This window comes from Oncorhynchus clarkii, chromosome 25 (genome assembly GCF_045791955.1).
Source record: "Oncorhynchus clarkii lewisi isolate Uvic-CL-2024 chromosome 25, UVic_Ocla_1.0, whole genome shotgun sequence".
NCBI classification, from domain to species: domain Eukaryota; kingdom Metazoa; phylum Chordata; class Actinopteri; order Salmoniformes; family Salmonidae; genus Oncorhynchus; species Oncorhynchus clarkii.
This window is the reverse complement of record NC_092171.1, coordinates 24,883,795-24,909,064: the sequence shown is the minus strand read 5'-3', so window position 1 is coordinate 24,909,064 and position 25,270 is coordinate 24,883,795. Positions and strand designations below refer to the sequence as shown.

The 25,270-nt window shown below is 41.7% G+C and overlaps 1 protein-coding gene across 2 annotated transcripts in view; it reads right to left on the bottom strand.

The window, feature by feature from the left end:
- Nucleotides 1–1,558: 1,558 nt before the first annotated feature.
- The window catches only part of LOC139383978 (syntaxin-binding protein 6-like), a 125,869-nt gene continuing 102,157 nt past the window's right edge, over nucleotides 1,559–25,270 (bottom strand). The window contains exons 5-7 of one of the 2 annotated variants that reach the window (XM_071128604.1): nucleotides 20,529–20,639; nucleotides 9,873–10,030; nucleotides 1,559–2,966 (exon numbers count right to left, since the gene is read on the bottom strand). In XM_071128604.1, the coding sequence (XP_070984705.1) occupies nucleotides 2,943–2,966; nucleotides 9,873–10,030; nucleotides 20,529–20,639 (293 nt within the window). In that variant the 3' untranslated portion in view covers nucleotides 1,559–2,942. The remainder of the gene's footprint in view (nucleotides 2,967–9,872; nucleotides 10,031–20,528; nucleotides 20,640–25,270) is intronic. The other variant, XM_071128606.1, reaches the window with a different exon arrangement.

Below are 25,270 nucleotides of genomic sequence, written 5' to 3'. Positions count from 1 at the left end.
CACATTTGGGGCTAACTGCTGAGGGACCGAACAAAAATATAAATGCAACATGCAAGAATTCATATAAGGAAATCAATCAACTGAAATAAATTAATTTGGCCCTAATCTATAGATTTCACATGACTGGGCAGGGGCGCACCCAATTTAGAGCCAGGCCCAGCCAATCAATTAATTTTTCCCTGCAAAAGGCCTTTATTTGAGACAGAAATACTCCTCAGTTTCATCAGCTATCCAGGCGGCTGGACTCCGATGATCCCGCAGGTGAAGAAGCCGGATGTGGAGGTCGTGGTTACATGTGGTCTACAGTTGTGAAGCTGGTTAGAATTACAGACCAATTCTCTAAAACAAAGTTAGAGGTGGATTAGGGTAGAGAAATTAACATTCAATTATCTGGAGGACATTCCTGCAAGCCAATTGCATGCTTCCTCAAAACCGGAGACATCTGTAGCATTGTGTTGTGTGACAAACTGCACATTTTAGAGTGGCCTTTTATTGTCCACAGAACAAGGTGCACCTGTGTAATGACCATGCTGTTTAATCATCTTCTTGACATGCCACACCTGTCAGGTGGATGACTATCTTGGCAAGTGATAAATGCTCACTAACAGGGATGTAAACAAATGTGTGCACAAAATCTGAGAAATAAGCCTTTTTTTTTGCATATGGAACATTTCTGGGATCTTATTTCAGCTCATGAAACATGGGAACACTTTACATGTTGCGTTTATATTTTTGTTCAGTATAGACACTTGGACATAGAAGCCTGCACACATGCTGTGTCACTGGGGTAAGAATGTTAGCTCTACAACAGAGACCCCAGTAGTGGATAACTAGGTGAAACACAAACTTCAATGACCTAAACAGTATACATGTCCCTCCCATTATTTTTTATAGTTTTAACTACAAAATTTCACATCCAAAAAAGCAAAACATCGGCAACAATTTAAAGACAGACTTGAGACTGTGTTTATTTAGATGTTATGTAATCTGATATAAACAGAGGTTTTGGAATAATTCAATGAGTGACCTTCAAACTCTAAAAAGCATTGGTCTGTGATGTTTCATTGAAAATAATGGTATAAGTCTGTATTACATGTGCCTAGTATTGAGACCATCTATAATAACTACCTTTTCATTCCATTAGCCTATTCTACCTACAGTACTGTGGCCTTCTGTATTCGCCACACAATCCACTTCCAACAAGCACCATACATCTTAAGGAACAACCCCCTCTTTCAAACCTGGTGCAACACATTCTTGATCTTCTACTTTTGGTTATCAATCTAGCAAGGCAGTGTTACCTTGGGATACCATGAGTGTTATCATAACACATTCACACTGCTCAAGTCAAACGACATGCTGTTGAAGTACTTATGAAAGAGTATGTTTAAAAACACCGATATAGAAGCATTGCACTTGGATTGTTCTGGACCGTAGCTAGTCATATGACATGTAAAAAGATGCTGACTTATTCACTGACCAATGGAGTGTAGACGAAATGACTTGCAATAGTAGCTTGCAAATTGCTACAGAAAACATTTCATAACCATCAGACAAATTACTTTCAATATTTTTTTATTAAAACAATGAACATCCAAAATGTAAGGATGAAGCGGATTAGAATGAGGCAACTAGAATTTCAGTAAGAACTTAACGGTGCTCGCTGCAAGGTAAGGTTGTCAATGCATTGTGACGGTTGGACAAATCCAAAATATAAGCGTAATAAACAAGACATATCCACACTGCGGGTGGTTTAGTTGCTTCAAATTGCTTGTAAGGAAGCCACGGTTACACAGTGAATGCAGACCAATATTGTACAATGCTGCTAGTGATGTGTCAATATGCTGTTTTACATATCAGAACAAAAAACGTTATATAAACACAAGTTAAACTATAAGTACAAGATGTTACCAAGGTAGGAGTTGAAAGGGTTACAATCAAAATTATATTTACAGGGAGGATTCGACACCAATTACATTGTAAATGGTGGTAGAATGATCTGATTACAGTCTTATAAGCTTGTTACACTAGCTAATTTACAACGATACTGTAGTCTCTTACCTTACAATAAACCGTCTGATCTCGTCCATACAGCCAAGTGCTTCAATAACACTTAAGAAATACCAACAGTGAAGCCTAAATACTTGTTTTTTTCTGTGTGGGTTTTATTCAACCTTTTATAATGAAAGTGTATTTTGGTAGACCATGCACCTGAACCCTTGGTCACTGTAATGAATAGCTCACAGACTGTTTTGTGGAATATTAAACTTGAAAAACATACCATATTGGTTGAAATGTAAGCTTGCAGCAGTAGTTTTTAGAAGCCACATGAATGTCCTCCACACATTTGGCTAATATTACATCTGAAATGAATGTATGCACCAATGAGCTTTTCAAAACAATATGATGCCAAATAGTCAAACGACAAAAGCGAGTGAAGAGCTCATCTCCTTTAGACAAGTTGATGTTCACATACTGGGGTGTACATTGCTGACTCTGTACAGTAAAATAGCCATCATATGATATGCATGTGTCATGTCATACACTCTGCTGCAGTTATATTCTCCTCTTCCAGCACCGTACGTAAAGTCACTTCTTTGAGGGAGTTGAAGACCTGTCCCTTTTAGGGGGATTTGGACGGTGGTGTGTGTGCGTTGGGGTGGGGAGGGCAGTGACCATAGTCAGTCATTTCCATGGTTTGTCACAGTAAGGTCAAGGAGTACTTTGGGAGCAATAGAGGGAGTAAAAGAAGACTTAGCCGTGAAATATTTGCTCTCAACCGTCTCATCTGTGTTCCGTCCCTCTTTCTCTCCCCCCTCCTCGTCATCAGATCTTCGTTAGAAACAAATAAATGTTACCTTCGTTACAAGAAATACAAATAATACAATCTGAAACCTGCCCTATGGCGTCTGGCACGCTTGGTGGACCCCTCTCCTCAAAGTTTAACATTTATGCTTCATGGCCAGCTGTGGAGAGGAAAAAGAGAGGGGAAGGGACAAAACGAGAGCACGTCAGCCATGTGGAGATATATAAACATCATGCAGTGACTAAGTGCAAGAAGCACAAGCACAAGCATTTCGCTACACTCGCATTAACATCTGCTAACCATGTGTATGTGACAAATAAATAAATAAAATAAAATTTGATTTGATTTGATTTGAAGTGAAATGAGAAAGCAATTTAAGTGAACATTTCTTCAACACCCCCTATGGGGTTGCCAAAAATAACAAACAAAACACAATAAGATTAAAAATCTATTAATTTCTGGAAACTGCAAAAACAAAAATAAATTCCAAAGTTAGCTAGCATATTAAAATCCGACCACCAACAAATACAAGTAAAATAACCTCATTGGCATTACTTTGTTTCCCACCTGGTGGAGGCTAACATGCTTGGCATCGTGAGTAGTAGAACAAGGACAAGCAGGGTCTATTCTCTCGGCAGAAAGGAATAATAGCTATTAGGGTGGTGTTATTCCCCAGGGGTTTGTAAGCGGCCCACGCCGCAGTGTATCCATCAGGCAGTGACTGGTCACTCAGACTTCATCTCTTAAAAAGAGAGTTCTAGCGGGCTTGTCTGGAGGCTCATTAAGGAGAAGGCCAGAGCCACCAATCTAAATCTCTTTCTCACACACACACACACACACACACACACACACACACACACACACACACACCCACCCACCCACCCACCCACCCACCCACCCCTAGGTTTCAAAATAGAGGTAGGTGAAATCTCCAGAGCTAACAAGTGGGGGCAGCAGAGCTGCAGCACAGACCAGATGGCCATAGCTCCTTCTGTGGGGATGGTGAGAGCTCAACAGTGGCACTAATGGACTGATGTCACACAGAGCCTCAGCAGGTGGGAGACACTGCAGAGACAGACTGACTGAATCTGCAGTGTTGTTTCCCGCTACAGGTCACCTTAACACTTATAGAGTCCACTACAAGATACCATATGTTCTCAACTTGAACTAAAGTATACTGGATCACAGGTAGAAAGAGGGAGAAGTGGTGTCTTGTTCAATGGCATTACAGGGGGGGAAGTAGCGCAGTTGGCAGATACAGGATGTTCCCAACTTTTATTTAACATCAAAAATTGAAGAGGGGGAAAGATACAACTTCAAAACATGAACTAAATATTGTTCAACGTTATGACCAGTCAGAGAAGATGTTGCAGAATATACACTGCTCAAAAAATTAAAGGGAACACTAAAACAACACAATGTAACTCCAAGTCAATCACACTTCTGTGAAATCAAACTGTCCACTTAGGAAGCAACACTGATTGACAATAAATTTCACATGCTGTTGTGCAAATGGAATAGACAACAGGTGGAAATTATGGGCAATTAGCAAGACACCCCCAATAAAGGAGTGGTTCTGCAGGTGGTATAGACCACCATAGACCACTTCTCAGTTCCTATGCTTCCTGGCTGATGTTTTGGTCACTTTGAATGCTGGCGGTGTTTTCATTCTAGTGGTAGCATGAGATGGAGTCTACAACCCACACAAGTGGCTCAGGTAGTGCAGCTCATCCAGGATGGCACATCAATGCGAGATGTGGCAAGAAGGTTTGCTGTGTCTGTCAGCGTAGTGTCCAGAGCATGGAGGCGCTACCAGGAGACAGGCTGGTACATCAGGAGACGTGGAGGAGGCCATAGGAGGGCAATAACCCAGCAGCAGGACCGCTACCTCCGCCTTTGTGCAAGGAGGAGCTGGAGGAGCACTGCCAGAGCCCTGCAAAATGACCTCCAGCAGGCCACAAATGTGCATGTGTCTGCTCAAACGGTCAGAAACAGACTCCATGAGGGTGGTATGAGGGCCCGACGTCCACAGGTGGGGGTTGTGCTTACAGCCCAACACCGTGCAGGACGTTTGGCATTTGCCAGAGAACACCAAGATTGGCAAATTCGCCACTGGCGCCCTGTGGTCATCACAGATGAAAGCAGGTTCACACTGAGCACATGTGACAGACGTGACAGTCTGGAGACACCGTGGAGAACGTTCTGCTGCCTGCAACATCTTCCAGCATGACCGGTTTGGCGGTGGGTCAGTCATGGTGTGGGGTGGCATTTCTTTCTTTGGGGGGCCTCCATGTGCTCGCCAGAGGTAGCCTGACTGCCATTAGGTACCGAGATGAGATCCTCAGACCCCTTGTGAGACCATATGCTGGTGCGGTTGGCCCTGGGTTCCTCCTAATGCAAGACAATGCTAGACCTCATGTGGCTGGAGTGTGTCAGCAGTTCCTGCAAGAGGAAGGCATTGATGCTATGGACTGGCCCGCCCGTTCCCCAGACCTGAATTCAATTGAGCACATCTGGGACATCATGTCTTGCTCCATCCACCAACGCCACGTTGCACCACAGACTGTCCAGGAGTTGTCGGATACTTTAGTCCAGGTCTGGGAGGAGATCCTTCAGGAGACCATCTACCACCTCATCAGGAGCATGCCCAGGCGTTGTAGGGAGGTCATACAGGCACGTGGAGGACACACACACTACTGAGCCTCATTTTGACTTGTTTTGAGGACATTACATCAAAGTTGGATCAGCCTGTAGTGTGGTTTTCCACTTTAATTTTGAGTGTGACTCCAAATCCAGACCTCCATGGGTTGATAAATTTGATTTCCATTGATAATTTTAGTGTGATTTTGTTGTCAGCACATTCAACTATGTAAAGAAAAAAGTATTTAATAAGAATATTTCATTCATTCAGATCTAGGATGTGTTATTTTAGTGTTCCCTTTATTTTTTTGAGCAGTGTATTTACTGTAGCTAGCTAACATCACCTTCCTACCAGTGGTTATCCACGTACATTATAGGGTTGCATCTTTTAACAAACGGACACAAACATGCTTTAGTGAGTGCAAGACTAACACTGCAACACAACTAATTAGTTAAATGGTTCACAAAATGGAGCATCTAATTGCTGGAGCTCAATGTGGAAGTGGATGGAGTGTCTTATCTGTATGGGGAGTTCTTGACTTATTCCACATTTTGTTGCGTTAAACCCCGAATTCATATTTGATTAAACAAATAAAAGAACCTCACCCATCTACACACAATACTGCATAATGACAAACTGAAGACATGTTTTAGAAATGTTTGCACATTTATTGAAAATGAAATACATAAATATCTAATTTACATAAGTATTCACACCGCTGAGTCACTCATTTGTAGAAGCACCATTGGCAGCAATTACAGCTGTGAGTCTTTGGGTAAGTCTCTAAGAGCTTTGCACACCTGGATTCTACTATATTTGCCCATTATTCTTTTCAAAATTCTTCAAGCTCTGTCTAGTTGATTGTTGATCCTTGCTAGACTGCCATTTTCAAGTCTGGGCCATAGATTTTCAAGCCGCTTTAGGTCAAATCTGTAACTAGGCCACTCAGGAACATTGTCTTGGTAAGCAACTCCAGTGTAGATTTGGCCCTGTGTTTTAGTTTATTGTTCTGCTAAAAGGTGAATTCATCTCCAAGTGTCTAGTGGAAAACAGATATGCAGAGGGGTACTCAGTGAGTTAGGAAGTATAATTGTAGTGACTGGGTGTATTGATACACCATCCAAAGTGAAATTATGAACTTCCCCATTCTCAAAAGGATATTCAGCATTTGCCTTTTTATTTTATTACCAATCGATGTCCTTCTTTGTGAGGCATTGAAAAACCTCCTTGGTCTTTCTGGTTTAATCTTCGCTTGAAATTCAATACTGGATTATGAAGAGACTTCACAGATAATTGTATGCATGGGGTAAAGAGATGCGGTAGTCATTCAGAAATCATGTTAACCACTATTATTGAACACGGAATGAGTCCATGCAACTTATGTGACTTGTTAAGCACATTTCTACTCCTGAACTTATTTAGGCTTGCCATTACAAAGGGGTTGAATACTTACAGTATTGACTCAAGAAATGTCAGCTTTAAATGTTTTATTAATTTCCTAAATGTTCAACAAATAAATTCCACTCTGACATTATCGGGTATTGTGTGTAGATCAGTGACACAAAATCTCAATTTAACAACAAAATGTGGAAAGATTATGCGCTCTATCTGGAACAGTGGGTCACCAAAGTTGGGTGATCCTGTTTTTACAGGAGGTGCAAGAAGCCAGGTCAAAGACAATTATAGTTACTTTAAAAGTTATTGGAATTGATCACAGTCGTGAGTTAGAAGCGGAGCACGATTCGTATTTTTACAAATGATGTCCTTTACAATTAATTTCCTGTTTTTGCAGCCAAACCATATTATGATAATGGTATGGTTAAGCAGCGGGTGATTAGTTCTCCTTGTGTGACAGATACAGTTGGATTGAGAGGATGAGAGAAGCCCATGGAGAATAGCTGGGATAGAGAGAATAGATGGAGGAATAAACTATGAACAGGAGGGATTCCTAACAAGAACATCTAGCTAGTGAAACACCCTGCTGGGCGGCCAGAAGCAACACACTAACCACTTAGACTGAATCAGCTGAGGATGGAGAACAGTGTTTGATATTTTTGCTGAGTTTAGAGCTCAAACTGAGTTTACAGAAAATCCGTTTGGGATGAATTGTTAGTCAAAGACAATGGGGAAATGTGGGTTACATAGTACCATTATGTGGTATAGCCTATACCCCTGGTAACATGTACTACTAGTAAGGTTATTCTGTTCAGTTCGTGTGGTTATGAAAAACCCTTGTAATGTGGTATGATACACTACATGATACACAAAAGTATGTGGACACCTGCTTGTTGAATTTCACATTACAAAATCATGGGGATTAATATGGAGTTGGTCCCCCCTTTGCTGCTATAACAGGCTCCACTCTTCTGGGAAGGCTTTCCAATAGATATTGGAACATTGTTGCTGGAAATTGCTTCCAATTCAGCAACAAGAGCATTAGTGAAGTCAGGCATTGATGTTGGGCGATAAGGCCTGGCTCGCAGTCAGCGTACCAATTCATCCCAAAGGTGTTCAATGGGATTGAGGTCAGGGCTCTAGCCCAAACCATGAAAAACAACCCCAGACCATTATTCCTCCTCCACCAAACTTTACAGTTGGCACTATGCATTCGGGCAGGTAGTGCTCTCCTTGCATCCGCCAAACCCAGATTAGTCTGTCAGACAGTGAAGTGTGATTCATCACTCCAGAGAAAGAGTTTCCACTGCTCTAGAGCCCAATGGCAGTGAGCTTTACGACACTCCAGCCGATGCTTGGCATTACGCATGGTGATCTTAGGCTTGTGTGCAATTGCTTGGTCATGGAAACCCATTTCATGAAGCTCCAGATTAAAAGTTATTGTTCTGACGTTGCTTCCAGAGGCTGTTTGAAACTCTATCGTGTGTGTTGCAACCGAGAACAGGCCATATTTACGTGCTTTAGCACTTGGCGGTCCCATTCTGTGAGCTTGTGTGGCCTAACACTTCGCTGCTGAGCCGTTGTTGCGCCTAGGCATTTCCACTTCACAATACAGCACTTACAGTTGACCGGGGCAGCTCTAGCATTGACGAACTGACTTGTTGGAAAGGTGGCATCCTATGACATGCCAAGTTGAAAGTCATTGAGCTCTTCAGTAAGGCCATTCTACTGCCAATGTTTGTCTATGGAGATTGCATGGCTGTGCGAGCAACTTTTACACCTGTCAGCAAAGGGTGTGGCTGAAATAGCCAAATCCACTATATATATATATATATATATATATATATATATATATATATATAGTGGATTTGGCTATTTCATATATATATATATATATATATATATATATATATATATATATATATATATATATATATATACACACACACACACACACACACTACCGTTCAAAAGTTTGGGGTCACTTAGAAATGGCCTTGTTTTTGAAAGAAAAGCACATTTTCGTCATTAATATGTCAAATTGATCAGAACTACAGTGTAGACATTGTTAATGTTGTAAATGACTACCGTAGCTGGAAACAGCTGATTTTTAATAGAATATCTACATAGGCATACCGAGGCCCATTATCAAGCAACAATCACTCCTGTGTTCCAATGGCACGTTGTGTTAGCTAATCCAAGTTTATCATTTTAAAATACTAATTGATCATTAGAAAACCCTTTCACAAATATGTTAGCACAGCTGAAAACTGTGGTCATTAAAAAAACAATAAAACTGGCCTTCTTTAGACTAGATGAGTATCTGGAGCATCAGCATTTTTGGGTTTGATTACAGGCTCAAAATGACCAGAAACAAATAACTATCTTCTGAAACTCATCAGTCTATTCTTGTTCTGAGAAATTAAGGCTATTCCATGCGGGAAATTGCCAAGAAACTGAAGATCTCGTACAACGCTGTGTACTACTCCCTTCACAGAACATCGCAAACTGGCTCTAACCAGAATAGAAAGAGGACTGGGAGGCCCTGAGCAAGAGGACAAGTACATTAGTGTGTCTAGTTTGAGAAACAGACGCCTCACAAGTCCTCAACTGGCAGCTTCATTATATAGTACCCGCAAAACATCAGTTTTAAAGTCAACAGTGAAGAAGTTGATTCCGGGATGTTGGCCTTCTAGGCAGAGTTCCTCTCTTCAGTGTCTGTGTTCTTTTGCCCATCTTAATCTTTTATTTTTATTGGCAAAGCTGAGATATGGATTTTTCTTCGCAACTCTGCCTAGAAGGCCAGCATCCCGGAGTCGCTTCTTCACTGTTCACGTTGAAACTGGTGTGTTGCGGGTACTATTTAATGAAGCTGTCTGTTTGAGCTTTTCTTTCAAAAACAAGGACATTTTTAAGTGACCCCAAACTTTTGAACGGTAGTATGTGTGTGTGTGTGTGTGTGTGTGTGTGTGTGTGTGTGTGTGTGTGTGTGTGTGTGTGTGTGTGTGTGTGTGTGTGTGTGTGTTTCACCTTGTGTGCAGTGACGGCGAACTGCTCAGCACTGTTCTTCATCTCCCCTGTTTTCTCCTCAGCCCTGCCTAAGCGCTCCCCTCGCTCGTTCAGCGCCTGGCTGGCCTTCTGTACAGCGCTGGTCACACTGTCTGCTGCCGAGTGGAGTATACTGTTACCTGGAGAGGAGGGCAATATAGAAAGAGACAGAGAGAAAGAGTAAAATGAGAGAAGGCGGGAGGGGATGGGATAAATATAATAAATTATACATTGCCTTCTATCTCATCACTATCAACAAAATAACTCCATGCAGCACTACTGATATGAGTTTGGTAGAAATCCCCTGCTTTATAAGATAATGCTGATATTTCATTCAGCAACCTTGGCCGGACGTTGATTATTGACAATGAACAGGTCAAAAATAAGGTTATTCCAAATCAGGAATGCCAAGGAAGCCAGCTAATGAGGTTTTCTACAGAGATTTGAATCCTGTGAGAAACAAGCCAATGAAATTAAAAACCACATCACACTCCTCATTTGCAAAGCTTAGACCGATGACGTCTATCACACCATTTCTCTCAAATTGAACTGAAACAACCTCCTCACTATTTGAAAGTGTACTAAATAGCTTCAGGTGTTCCTCTTTTCTTTAGTAAAACTTTAGTGCTCATTCTCTTTTCTTCCTCTCAGACTGAAGTGAGATAATGGTGGAGAGGGGAGGGAGTGTGTCTGACGATCCCTGGCGGCACAACTGTGTGGATGAGAGGAAAGAACAGAACAGTCTTCCTCCGATAGCACCGACCCTGCGGATGTTTCAAACTGGCAAGCTATTAATCTACGCTCTGGACAGCGCGGCCTGCCGTCGACCCATTACGCTAACAATCGTTGCGTATTCATATATCCAAGGGAGGCACCAATGTAAACAGTTTTGAGCAGTGTTTTTGCTATGAAGTTTCTTCTATTGTTGACCTTGCTTGGGTTATTTTGTTGTCTGGGAAGGCGGACAATGAAATGGTTTTTTCATCAGTTGTTCCAAAGTTGTGAACGAGCCATTCTTCAGCAGAACTGGGGACTGGTACTGCAATGTTCTGTATGCACAATGGACAAAAACACCACCAACAATTTTTTTTTTTTTTTTAAAGGCCAGCTATAACAATGTGCTCTTCTCAACTTGCTGGCTGTGGAAGGAATAGAAATACAACGGAACTCAATGTAACTGATGCTTTCACTGTTAGAAGAGGATGGCCTCTTGGGGTTACAGTTCAGGACCAAACATCCCACGCAATGACACTTACAAATGCAGATCCTTTGAACACTCCCAAACAGGGAAACAGATCCCAATCAAAGGTTTATTCACATGCTCCACTAAGGCAGTTATTTATCTTATAACTTGTCCTTATGTGGGAAAAACGAAGCGTGAATTAAAAGAAAGAATCTCGGACAGTCAATTTAACATGTCTTCCCAAACGGAATCCACACTGTAGAGTGTATACAGGTAGGCTGACTGACTGATAACTGGCAGAGTTGTGGTGCAGTGGAGTAGATGACAGCCCAAAGCAGATGGCATGCCAGCTGGTCTTACTCTCCTCTGCTTTCCTTCAAAGGAAGTTAACTTGATAAAGTCAAAGCCGTCCGCTCACACAGAACTACTGGGAGGAAGAAAAGCTTTCCCCGGGTTCTCTCCCAGACTGGCTAAATCACCAATAGATAGATAGCGGATTTGCCCTTCCCTCAAGGCTATGGATTTCATTACAGTCCAGGGAAGGAGAAGTGTTTATTTAGCATCTTCCTCACAGTAGTAAAAAACAAAGTACTTGTATTGGGACACAGGTGTCAAGTCTTCCTCGATGTCTCCCTCCAATCCCTTAAAAAAAACTCCTCTTCACCTGAAAACAGAGAAGGAGGGATGAGAGCTCTTTACCTCTATCCAGATCCCTTTTTATCCCCCCTTCTACTGAGAGAGCCCAGAGACATCCCACACACACTCTTCAGTCTATTTCTTGCTTCTCACTTGTTTCCCTGGGCAGGGTGGTTCCGGCCTGGCTGCTGGTGGAGTCCCCTCCTATGGTGAATGTCATTAAAGAGAATAGCAGGGAGGCAGGTTGTGTGGTGACTGTATGGCCCTGGGTCTTTACTCTGTAGAGTTGATTTAGGTGCCGTCATGCTGTAAGGGGGATTTGTAGGAGTGAGGCATGGCATGGTGATTCAACACTGTCCTCGGACTCTGTTGAGATTTCTCTTCACAAGAACACAAGAACATGGGTGAGTGATGCCTTGTCTTTAACAAACACCTCTGTTTTTTTTGGGGGGGGGGGACCAAGGCAATCTCCGCTCATTGCAAAATGCCACTTCAGTGTTAAAGACAGGTGAGAGAGCTGGCAAAACAAATTAGGGCGAAGTGTTGCTTTGACATTTGGTATGATAATGTACTTCTGTTTGGCTAGTGAGCTTTTCTGAAATGGGGCTATCGTAAAGAATTAACGGTCTATCCCTGTGAAGGAACCTGACCTTCCTGAGTCCGTGTTCTATGTCTCAGGGAACTCCTACTTCAACAATGCAGGGAGAATGTGTTTCTACATGATATCAACATAATCAGGGTTCACCTGTAAAACAAAAGGGGACAGAACAAAAGACAAAACCCTTTTTCCGCAACAAAAGTGAAAGAAAAGTCAAATGCCCCATCAAGTGATCACAGGTCAGGCCAACACAATGTAATGTTGTGATTGTGATGATGAGGACTGTCAACCGCCATTTACTGTCAAAGCCTGCTTGATTGGTTCTGTAACTCACCCAGTTCAGACACTCACACCAATGCACGCACACACTCAGGCATATATTCTAACAGGGACACACATGCTTGCAAGCTCAAACACACTCTTGCATAAGCCTACATATTTGCTATATCTCCAAAATGCAAGCTCAAGCAGAGTCAATTACCATCCATTATGAATTGTGTGCCAGTACGCTGCCCTGAAGTCTCAGTGGGTGTTTTAAGAGAAAAGGGGCTAAGAGACACTCTCCTGTAGAGTAGCAACACCATCTACTTATCTGTACATTATACATTTTATCAAACACTTTCCATAATATTATGACTAAAGGCCTTTGTTGTTGTTCACCTTAAACTAGTGCTACTTGAAAATGTAACAGTTGTAGCATTGTGTACAGTAGGGATGTCTTGGCTGTGTGCTTAGGGTTGTTGTCCTGTTGGAAGGTGAACCTTCACCCCAGTCTGAGGTCCTGAGTACTCTGGAGCAGGTTTTCATCAAGGATCTCTGTACTTTGTTCCGTTCATCTTTCCCTCAATCCTGACTAGTCTCCCAGTCCCTGCCGCTGGAAAACATCCCCACAGCATGATGCTGCCACCACCATGCTTCACCGTAGGGATGGTATTTTGCCAGGTGATAACTGCTGCCTGGTTATCTCCAGTTGTGACGATTGGCATTCAGGCCAAAGATTTCAGACTTGGTTTCATCAGATCAGAGAATCTTGTTTCTCATGGTCTGAGAGTCTTTAGGTGCCTTTTGGCAAAGTGGCTTCTGTCTGGCCACTCTACCATAAAGGCCTGATTGGTAGAGTGCTGCAGAGATGGTTGTCCTTTTGGAAGGTTCTCCCATCTCCACAGAGGAACTCTGGAGCTCTGTCAGAGTGACAAACGGGTTCTTGGTCACCTCCTTGACCAAGGCCCTTCTCCACCGATTGCTCAGTTTGGCTGGGCGGCCAGCTCTAGGAAAAGTATTGGTGGTTCCAAACTTCTTCCATTTAAGAATGAGGGAGGATAATTTGTTCTTGGGGACCTTCAATGCTGCAGAAATGTTTTGGTACCCTTCCCCAGATCTGTGCCTCTACAAAATCCTGTCTCGGAGCTCTACAGACAATTCCTTCGACCTCCTGGTTTGATTTTTGCTCAACTGTGGGACCTTCTATAGGCAGGTGTGTGCCTTTCCAAATCATGCCCAATCAATTGAATTTACCACAGGTCGACACCAATCAAGTTGTAGAAACATCAAGGATGATCAATGGCAACAGGAGGCACCTGAGCTCATTTCAAGTCTCATAGCAAAGTGTCACCCTAAATAAGTAATCTGTTTTTTATTTGTAATACATTTGCAAACATTTTCTAAAAACCTGTTTTCACTTTGTCATTATGGGGTATTGTGTGTAGATTGATCAGGGAAAAAAATGATTTAATCCATTTTAGAATAAGTCTAACATAACAAAATTTGGAAAAAGTGAAGGGGTCTGAATACTTTCCGAATGCACTGTACAGTATATCTACCACAGTCATATACCCTTGAAAGTGCCTCGGCTATGGTATGTTTGTTTGTTTGTAAGGTTACACTATGGCTTTTAAAACGCCAACACAAAACCTTCTCTGGTGATAGTTTCAAAGTGCCACTGAATAGGCATTTTTCTTGTCTGTAAAGGAATGCCGCTTCTGAAGCGGAAATAACGCCCATCACTAGGCGGACAGAACTGTCAATCCAATAATCGAGCAGCCTGTGCATAGACCACACTCTTCTAAAACAGTACTTTAGAGTTTGTTAAATACCGTGATTTCCCAATACATTTAGTAGAAGGAAAAAAAAGGAGAGAGAAGAAAGATCAACAGAGACTGGCGTAACCAACACAGGATGAACTTAAGTGTCACCACCCAACAGGATGGTATCACGCTGGCACACACCGCTACCGCTGTGCCCACCAAAACCCCCAGCTGGCAGCCTGGCAGCAGGGAAACCAACCGCCCTACTATACAGATAGGGAGACAAATCAAATCGGATGTTTCCAACTCCTCCTTCACGTATTTGCCATTTAATTCAAATGCAAATCCTGACATTAACTTCTAACCTGAGCTGCCCGCTGCTCTTAATACTGTGTTAATCCTCATTCGACCCTGAAGTTAAAGTAATTAGGAAAAACAGGGAAGATTCTTCTGACATGGAGGAGGGAATTCAACTTTGCTACAGTAGCTAGTAGGGCGTCACTGCTCTGCTGATAGGGGTGCAGCAGTCAGGGACTGGGGATGCTAATGGGAACAAACATGGAACATTCTGCATCAATGTACCATAGAGACACTGTCTTTCTAATTGAGCAAATTGCCCAGATGAAAGTTTAGAGGCGATAAATGTCAGTGTAGAACAATCTGGCCTTAATGGCCATATATTCTAATCATCTCCATCCGACATAGCCAGAAGAGGATTGGCCACCCCTCAGAGCCAAGTTCCTTTTTAGGTTTCTTCCTAGCTTCATGCCTTTCTTGGGAGTTTTTCCTAGCCACTGTGCTTTCACATCTGCATTGCTTGCTCTTTGGGGTTTTAGGTTGGACATCTGTATAAGCACTGCTGATGTAAAAAGGGATTTATAAAATACATTTCACTGATTGATTGATTGAGGGTTGCATATTATACTGAAAAACCATAACCCTGGTCATAATTGCCTTGTTAATATTAGTTCAAGAGGAATTTGAGCATTAATTGGTATTGAGGTGAATATAGAAATTCATGGTCATTTTGTGACTGCACTTAGGGCTGTAACGGTAACTGGATAACCTTGACATTGGCGGTCTTGAAGACAGTCATGAAAATAAAAAACATCAAAACTGTATAAAAAAGCATTTGTTTTGAATAAAATAAATGATTAACTTTATTTTAATGTAGATATACTTTACCCATAGCGGGAGTGTTAACTATTGATTATATGTTATTGTTTTGCTAACTGTATACATCTCCTCGTCTGTCCAACTATCTTTTGATGCACCATAAATCAGCATATCCCCTATACGCGGGGGTGGGGTGCGGATAGGAAAGAAGTTGGGACCGGGGGTACCTATAGTACCTATCGATCCTATAGCCTACAGGGTAGGAGGGGGGTAGCCTCCGACTTTCACCTCTTGCCTTATCATTGTCACAGTAGATCGGAGGAGTGAGGTGAAAAAAATAGACTTGCCAAAACTATAGTTTATTAACAAGGAATTTGTGGAGTGGTTGAAAAAACGATTTTTAATGACTCCAACCTAAGTGTATGTAAACTTCCGACTTCAACTGTATATGATTGAGGAATTGGTATATATAAACTATGTTTAATTCCACAGGATTGATTAACACGGTGGGGAACGAAACAGACAATGGTGGAGTATTTTGGAGCGAGCAACAGCCATCGAACAAGTCCTGGTCTAGGATCGTAAACATAATCACCTCATGGCAGGACAAGACGTCTTGTCATCCGTCCAAGCAGCATTGAAACCTGTGGCTGTCTTCACTGATGTTCTCTCTGGTGAGTTACGTCACAGTCTCGTCAGTGAAGCCTGTGGCTGTCTTCACTGATGTTCTCTCTGGTGAGTTACGCCACAGTCTCGTCAGTGAAGCCTGTGGCTGTCTTCACTGATGTTCTCTCTGGTGAGTTACGTCACAGTCTCGTCAGTGAAACCTGTGGCTGTCTTCACTGATGTTCTCTCTGGTGAGTTACGTCACAGTCTCGTCAGTGAAACCTGTGGCTGTCTTCACTGATGTTCTCTCTGGTGAGTTACGTCACAGTCTCGTCAGTGAAACCTGTGGCTGTCTTCACTGATGTTCTCTCTGGTGAGTTACGTCACAGTCTCGTCAGTGAAGCCTGTGGCTGTCTTCACTGATGTTCTCTCTGGTGAGTTACGTCACAGTCTCGTCAGTGAAACCTGTGGCTGTCTTCACTGATGTTCTCTCTGGTGAGTTACGTCACAGTCTCGTCAGTGAAACCTGTGGCTGTCTTCACTGATGTTCTCTCTGGTGAGTTACGTCACAGTCTCGTCAGTGAAGCCTGTGGCTGTCTTCACTGATGTTCTCTCTGGTGAGTTACGTCACAGTCTCGTCAGTGAAGCCTGTGGCTGTCTTCACTGATGTTCTCTCTGGTGAGTTACGTCACAGTCTCGTCAGTGAAGCCTGTGCTTCCGTTACTGACGGGAGATCTGCTGAAGCCCGACCTCTCCAAAGACACCAACCTAACGCAAAGCCTCCAAAAGATGATGTCCAGTGTCCTCAAGGACATGTACAGCCTACTGACAATAACATAACTTCTGTCCATCTCTTCCCTCTTCGACCTAAAATACAGAGGTGAAGGGGATGATTTGAATGAGATGAGAGAAGGACTCCTGAAAGAGATGGTGGCGGGGGGGCGGAGGCAGGGTGGTGGTGCTACTGGTACTGGGGGAGATGATGACTCGAACGATGGAAAGATAATTAATTTAGAGGGATCTCCTCCAGAAGTGAAGAGCCCAAACCACAGCCAATGTACCCCTCACTGTCTGTGAAGACACCAAACTGACTCGCTACCTACAGGAACAGCCTGACCCAAAGAATAATCCCCTGACCTGGTGGCGAGACAACCAGACTTGCTATCCTTTGATGTGGAAGCTGGCATGCAGATACATGAGCACCGCATTAGAGCGAATGTTCAGCACTGCAGGGAACATTGTCACCCCTGTCCACTCATGCCTCAAGCTGGACAAAGTCAATAAGCTCACTTTACTGGCACAAAACCTGGAGCTAGAGGTAGAAGATGATGCGTAGTTTGCATTTTACTAGCCGTCGCCGTTTGCAATAAAATAAAGATTTTTATTCTATTTTTAATGATTTCTGTTTTATTATAGGCCTATAGATCTACTGTTAATATGTGCTCTTACCTATGTATGTTGCTGCTGTTAGTAGTAAGTTATTGTAGAAGTGCTAGCACATGGCACTTTAGTAACCTGGACTTTCTTTAATACACTGCACATTTTTATTGCTTTATGTTAAATAAATAAATGGCTCTTCTTAAAAAAGATTGTGTGTGTCTGACAATTCATGAATTATTCAACAGCAAGAGTCCCATATGCGACACATCCATTAGGCTAGTAAACTGAACTAAATTGCAAAAATTATAGAGTTAATTAGCCTACTCCTGTCTATACAGAAATGCATCAAATCATTTCAAATAGGCTACTACACCAGAAAGCAAGATTTGGAAGATCAGAGGATCATTAGCTTATTTAAAATAACATGAGCTGTGGATTGTTTTAAAAGGTCCAATGCAGCTGTTTTTTATCTCCAAATCAAATCACTTAGGGGTAACAACGACAGTGCTTTCAGAAATTATTCATACCCTTGACTTATTCCACATGTTGTGTTACAGTACCAATTCAACATTTATACATATTTCTCTCTCACCCATCTACATACCCATAATGACAAAGTGAAAACTTGCTTTTAGACATTTTTACAAATGTATTGATAATGAAAAACAGAAATCTAATTTGCATAAATATTCACACCCCTGAGTCAATACATGTTAGAAACACCTTTGGCAGTGATTACAGCTGTCTTTTTACAGAGTCTTTCTGGCTAAGAGCTTTGTGCACCAGGATTATATTTGCAAATTTTTCTTCAAAACATTTGTCAAGCTCTGTCAAGTTGGTTGTTGATCGTTGCTAGATAGCCATTTTCAAGTCTTGCCTTATATTTTCATGCCGATTTTAGTCAAAACTGTAACTAGGTCACCCAGGAACATTCAATGTTGTCTTGGAAAGCAGGTCCAGTGGATACTTGGCCTTGTGTTTTCGTTTTATTGTCCTGCTGAAAGGTGAATTTGTGTGTGTTGCAAAGAGGAGTGAACCAGGTTTTCCTCCAGGACTTTGCCTGTGCTTCGCTCTTTTACATTTATTTTTATCCCCCCAAAAAACCCTCCCTAGTCCTTGCTGATGACAAGCATACTGTACCCATAACATGATGCAGCCAACACCATGCTTGAAAAATGAAGAGTGGTACTCAGTGATGTTTTTGCTCAAAACAAAGATCTGTATTCAGAACATAAAGTTTATTTCTTAGCCCAACATTTTTTTTCCAGTTTTACTTTAGTGTATGTTTTGAATATATATATTCTGTACAGGCTTCCTTCTTTTCACTGTCATTTAGGTTAGTATTGTGAAGTAACTACAATGTTGCTGATCCATCCTCATTTTTCTCCTATCACAGCCATTAAACTAACTGTTTTAAAGTCACCATTGGCCTCATGGTGAAATCCTTAAGCATTTTCCTTCCTCTCTGGAAACGTAGTTAGGAAGGACGCCTGTATCTTTGTAGTAACTGGGTGTATTGATACACCATCCAAAGTGTAATTAATAACTTCACCGTTCTCAAAGGGATATTCAATGTCCGTTTTTTTATTATTATTTTTTACACATCTACCAATAGGTGCCCCTCTTTGCGAGGAATTGGAAAAGCTCCTTGGTCTTTGTGATTGAATCTGTGTTTGAAATGCACTGCTCAAGAAATGCACTGCTCGACTGAGGGACCTTACAGATAATTGCATGTGTGGGGTACAGCGATGATGTGACTTGTTAATCAAATGTTTACTCCTGAATGTGTTTAGTCTTGCCATAAAAAAGGGGTTGAATACTTAAGACTCAAGACATTTCAGCTTTCTTTTAATAAAAAATAAAATACAGTTTGACATTATGGGGTATTTATTGTGTGTAGGCCGGTGACACAACATTTTAATTTGATCCATTTTAAATTCAGGCTGTAACAACAAAATGTGGAAAAGTCTAGGTGTGAATACTTTCTGGAGGCACTAAGCACCTTGCTTTGGCTGTTTCCATTAAAATGAAGAAATAAAAATAGCTTCTTAGCAAAGAGCAATTTCTCAAGCAAAAATATTGTGAGAACTGTCTGAACATTAAAAAATATCTGTTATTGGCAAAGATTTGGAACTAATTTACCACCTAGTGATGTTACCAGGCAGGCCAAAACACCATCCCACCAATTTCAGGCAGTCTTTTCAAACAGCTCTTACACTAAAAGGTCCTCGTCATAATTTTCACAAGTTCACAGTATTATTTCAACCTCATAGTGTGGAGATGTATATAGAAAACATAGAAACATCTAGTTTTTGACTGCACTGGGCCTGTCGGATAGGCGCACAATTTGGGGCAGTGCGCACAGCAAATAGACAATTGTTGAGTTGTGAAAGAGACATTTTGCAATATTTCCCAATACAATCACAGCAAAACCTAGTTTAGAAAGCAAATGGCTATTGCTGTAAAGAGAGGACAATGAAGAGACTGTCTTTTAGTTGTCAAAATAAAAAAAACTGTAGCCTATCTTATTGGCACCAGTGGAGCATCGGCCATATGCCCACTGAGTGTGCATATTCAATGTCTTTATTATTGGGTCAATTCCACTTGAAAGTCGTGTTAAAAAAGATTCTGCTAATCTTTCCATTCATAAAAAAAGTGTAGTAAAATTTATTGCAATGTGTTGATAAAAGGCCACATTTTTCCCTTGCAAAAAAGGGAAATGAATATGATATAGCCTAGCCTACTCCATTACTTGCTGCATTGAAGTCCTTTTTGCTAACAGTGATTAAATTATAGTATTATCCTTCATTATCCAATTTCTCATCACATTCGGGATAGTAGTATCTTACATAAGTCTGCAAATGTGATGATGCATGTAATGCTTTATAATAAAGGTTAATTTTTATGGGGAAAATTTGCTTCCCCAAACTGACCGCATACATATGACATGCCAATCACAGACACCAGAAATTCCATGACCGTCCCAACCCGAATGTTACTGTCCTTGTCAGATTTCAGATTGAGGGACTTAACTGCCTTGTTAGTAAAAGTATATATATAATTTGAGTTGAATATATCATTTATTCTGTGCTTACCTTGTAAAAGTAGATGCCGACCTTGCCGTCGACCGTTTATAACAACTTCTTTCCTCATTCTGTTCAAAAAGACCTTGCAACGGAAAACGACTGAATCTACAGTTTCATCGTCTGTGACAAGAAAATGGAAAAGGAATATCTCAATTTTGGTTTGTTTTTTTGTTATTTTATGTTGGACCCAAGAGATTACTACATTTTGGATATTACTTGTTAATCCACAGTACAGTTTGTTCTAATATGGTGATTTTGGTTCACTTTGGTTAACTAATGTAATGTACTTGTTATGTTATTGAAAGGGTTTCATTCTAACAAAAGGTATTTTGAAAAAAAAATACATATTTCAATTTAGGGTAACTGGAATTAATTGGGGAAGTTAGTGGACAGTTTAAATAGAAATGAAGCTTTGTTAGTTATTCATTTGATGAAAAGGTAGCCAATATTCTAACAAGTTTCACTTGAGGTTAATTTGACTGCATACTGTATTAGTTCTGTATCCCATAAGATATCTCACAACAGTTTACAATGGAGCAAAGATGTCTGCTTGAAGTGCCATCCTGACAGTAGGCATTTGCAGGACAGTTTCCAAAATGGTTCAATGGCAAGAAAATATGACTAGATTACCATTTAGCATCCTAGAATTCAAAAAGTGATAAAAGAAGCAGGCAACATTTTAAACTCCCTCTCACCATTCCAAGACAAGATCTGCCACTGCAGCAAAGAGGCCTGGGAGAATCACGGAGATGAGTGCGCGCTGCAGCTTGGCAGTCTAGCTTGATAACGAGGCTATTAACACATTATTCTAGCAATGCTGTTTTATTTCAGGCCCTATTACACGGCCCATCAAGTATCCCTAAACAGGTGCCTGGCTGCACATCTCCTCTACACAGATCTAAAAAGGGACTATGCCTCTGCCTCGGAAGTTGAGGGAAACACCAACACAACACTGATGAGGACAGAGACAAGCAATGACACGTGACCGTGATGGAAGTCTGATGAGATAAATATGCATGTCTTTATTCAATCAATAGCAATAAAATTGCACTCTTTAGTTTCAATTTCCAGTCAATGAATAAGATAAACCAGTATTAGGTGTATTTCGATGCGCTTTTTTTGTTGTCTCAACATCCATTGTGTATGTAGTTCATCCCGCCACCACAAGGGGAAGCAACGGAGTGCGTTTTAGAGCACCCCCCTCTTAAAGCCCACCTATGTATTATGATTTCAGACCTTTCTTCAGATTAAGTACATCTGCCAGAGTGAATCAGCAGGCCTAATATGTCTCTTAGATAAAGGGTGAACAAGGTTCCTCATAAACTAGCAGAATCCACAATAAGCCTGTCGACCTTGTCCTGTCCTATCAAGCCTTTACAATCTCCTCTCAGCCCATAACAACTGTCCCGGAGATCAGACCAGCCAATTAATATCATGTTCACTAAGACATACGACTCTGCCGCATACAAACGGAGGCAAAGTGACAAGCCATTTCTTTGTGTTTTCACGGCTAACAAAGAGGACAAGATATGGAGTGGAGATCTTGTGTAGAATAGATAATTGCCTGTCAGGAAGATCCAGTGTTGAGTAAGTGTCTCTGTTCTGTTCATAGTTTAGTGTTAATAAAGGCAAATCTAATCAGCACGAAACGGCAATATCCCAGAATCCTCCAGTGGGTCATTAGCCCCTGTGTGTTCTAGCTGAGAAGTAATACGATGTTATCGAAGGCATCTTAGTCACAACAAGTAATCTATACAAGCCTTCAACACACAACAACAGGCACCATTATAGTGACCATGTCAACCCCAACAAGGTAGTGCATAAACGACAACATGGTGCCTCTGACCTGTTGACTCGATTTGTGTTCTTTGTGACAATCAGGTCAGGTTCAATGGAACGAACCTTGTTCATTGTTACATTGACTGATGGAATGTTCTTGTTATCTGGGAAGGTACAAGTCCAGTGTAGCTAAATTGATTTTACTACAGTACAGTCCTGTGCAATACAATACTGTAGTTGCACTAAAGGGTTGAGCTATACCTATAGCAAACTTTCTAATATATTACTGCATATGTGTATGAATCTGGACTGTGGTCCTGTTCCACTAAACTGAGAACTTTGTAGTTGGGTTTCTGTCATCCCCAGATAGGTGAGTCAGAAGAGAGGCGTCCCACACAGTTATTGTCCCACACCTGAGCAGCGTCATGATTTTTGTTTTGCACTGGTGTGAGACTTAAACTGGAGGGGACAGTGGTGGCAGCACTCGGGCATCCTCTCCTCCTGTCACTAGGTCTCTGGCTTGGCTGTCAGTCACACTACTCATTATGGCATGTGAGATGAGAGTCATGTGAGAAGACTGAGCAGGAAGCGCAATGTCAGGTCAATTTCTTTCTAAAGCCTGTATCTAATATAACGTGTATTCAATTGATACCAGAATTGTGGATCGGATAATGATAGTGAAACGAATCTCTTAAGTCAATTACCGGTTGAGCAGGTTGACATTAAAACAATGAATAACCGATGCCAAATACTGGAGCTACTGTTCCATAAGAAACCAATATTGCGAGTGCTTTGTGTAAAGGGTTTGACATCTACTACACATGTATAGGCCTAGAGTACCAGTTAGAAGTTTGGACACACCTACTCATTCCAGGGTTTTTCTTTATTTGTACTATTTTCTACATTTTAGAACACTATGAAAAAACACATACGGAATAATTTAAGCTGGTTGAGAGAATGCCAAAACTGTGCAAAGCTGTCATCAAGGCAAAGGGTGGATACTTTGAAGAATCTCAAAATATATATTTTGATTTGTTTAATGCTTTTTTAGACACTACATGATTCCATATGTGTTATTTCATATTTTTGATGGCTTCACTGTCATTCTACAATGTAGAAAATAGTAAAAATAAAGAAAAACCCTGGAATGAGTAGGTGTGTCCAAACTTTTGACTGGTACGGTATTTGTTGTTGCACAAGGGTGAAACATTCACCGAGTATACCAAACATTAGGAACACCTTCCTAATACTGAGTTGCAAGCCGACCCCCCCCCCCCCCCCCTTCCCTTTTGCCCTCAGAACCACCTCAATTTGTCGGGGAATCGACTCGACAAGTGTCAAAAGCATTCCACAGGGCTGATGGCCCATGTTGACTCCAATGCTTCCCACAGTGCCAAGTTGGCTGGATGTCCTTTGGGTATGGGATTATTCTTGATACACACAGGAAACTGTTGAGCGTGAAATACCCAGCAGCCTTGCAGTTCTTGACACAAACCGGTGCGCCTGGCACCTACTATCTTCACCTTTACAAAGGCACTTAAATCTTTTGTCTTGCCCATTCACCCTTAGGAATGGCACACCTACACCATCCATGTCTCAAGCCTTAAAAATGTATCCTGTTTATCCCGTCTCCTCCCCTTTATCTACACTGACACACAAGTGTATATAACAATAAGCGATCATAGCGTTCACCTCCTACGTCTATGTTATGGAACGAGCATAACATAATGTTTTGTATACTCAGTGTATATATTCATTTTATACAACGGGTGGGTCTAATCCTGAATGCGGATTGGTTAAAAGCGCAATCCAGCCGGTGTCTATTCCACAAGTTACCACCGGATACATCTATGATGTTAAAATGCCTATTTCCTCTGTTCCATCTGACTGCGCAATCCACTGTCTCATCAGCCCTGACAGGGAAGTTATAAACTTGATCTCCACTATAAAAAGCATATATACATTATCTCACATTTCTTTCAATATTCAAATTCGATCTCCAACTGTCCCATAGTAATGAACTTGTAGGGGTCGGGAGTCGGGAGGAGAGAGAGGGAGAGGCAGGCAGTTTTTCTCAGCCCGTCAAAATCCTGAATAATTTTTATGGCTATATACAAAGAAATGTCAATTGAAAAAATGTAAAACGAAACAAAGTGCAGCTAATTTGCAGTCTTAACAGCTTCAGTGTTTAAAGTGTTTGTGTTAGCTGTGTTGTTGGCTAGCTCCTCTGAACAACAGTGTCCTAACGAGAGAGCACATTTTCTATGCCAGGCAAAATCGTGCCTCATTAGCTCATTGTTATGGATGAATACAAATAAATGTCAATGGAAAACAGCTTAAACAAATGCCGTTACTGTTGTTATTATTTCTGCATTGTTTTACATGACTGTAGGTTAGCGGTCGTTTGCTAGCTAGCAAGAAAGAGATAAGAATGTTGCTAACCTGAAGTATAAAAGTGATAATGCCCTCGAAGCTGGTGTTTGGAGGATATATTAGCACAGTTTGGGTAGAGTCCATGGAGCTAGAGACCACTGGGGAGAGACCATGAAGCTAGAGACCACTGGGCAGAGACCATGGAGCTAGAGACCACTGGGGAGAGACCATGGAGCTAGAGACCACTCTGGAGAGACCATGGAGCTAGAGCCCACTGGGGAGAGACCATGGAGCCAGAGACCACTCGGGAGAGAAGATGGAGCTAGAGACCACTGGGCAGAGACCATGGAGCTAGAGACCACTGGGGAGAGACCACTGGGGAGAGACCATGGAGCTAGAGACCACTGGGGAAAGACCATGGAGCTAGAGACCACTGGGCAGAGACCATGGAGCTAGAGACCACTGCGCAGAGACCATGGAGCTAGAGACCACTGGGGAGAGACCATGGAGCTAGAGACCACTGGGGAGAGACCATGGAGCTAGAGACCACTGGGGAGAGACCATGGGGCTAGAGACCACTGGGCAGAGACCATGGGGCT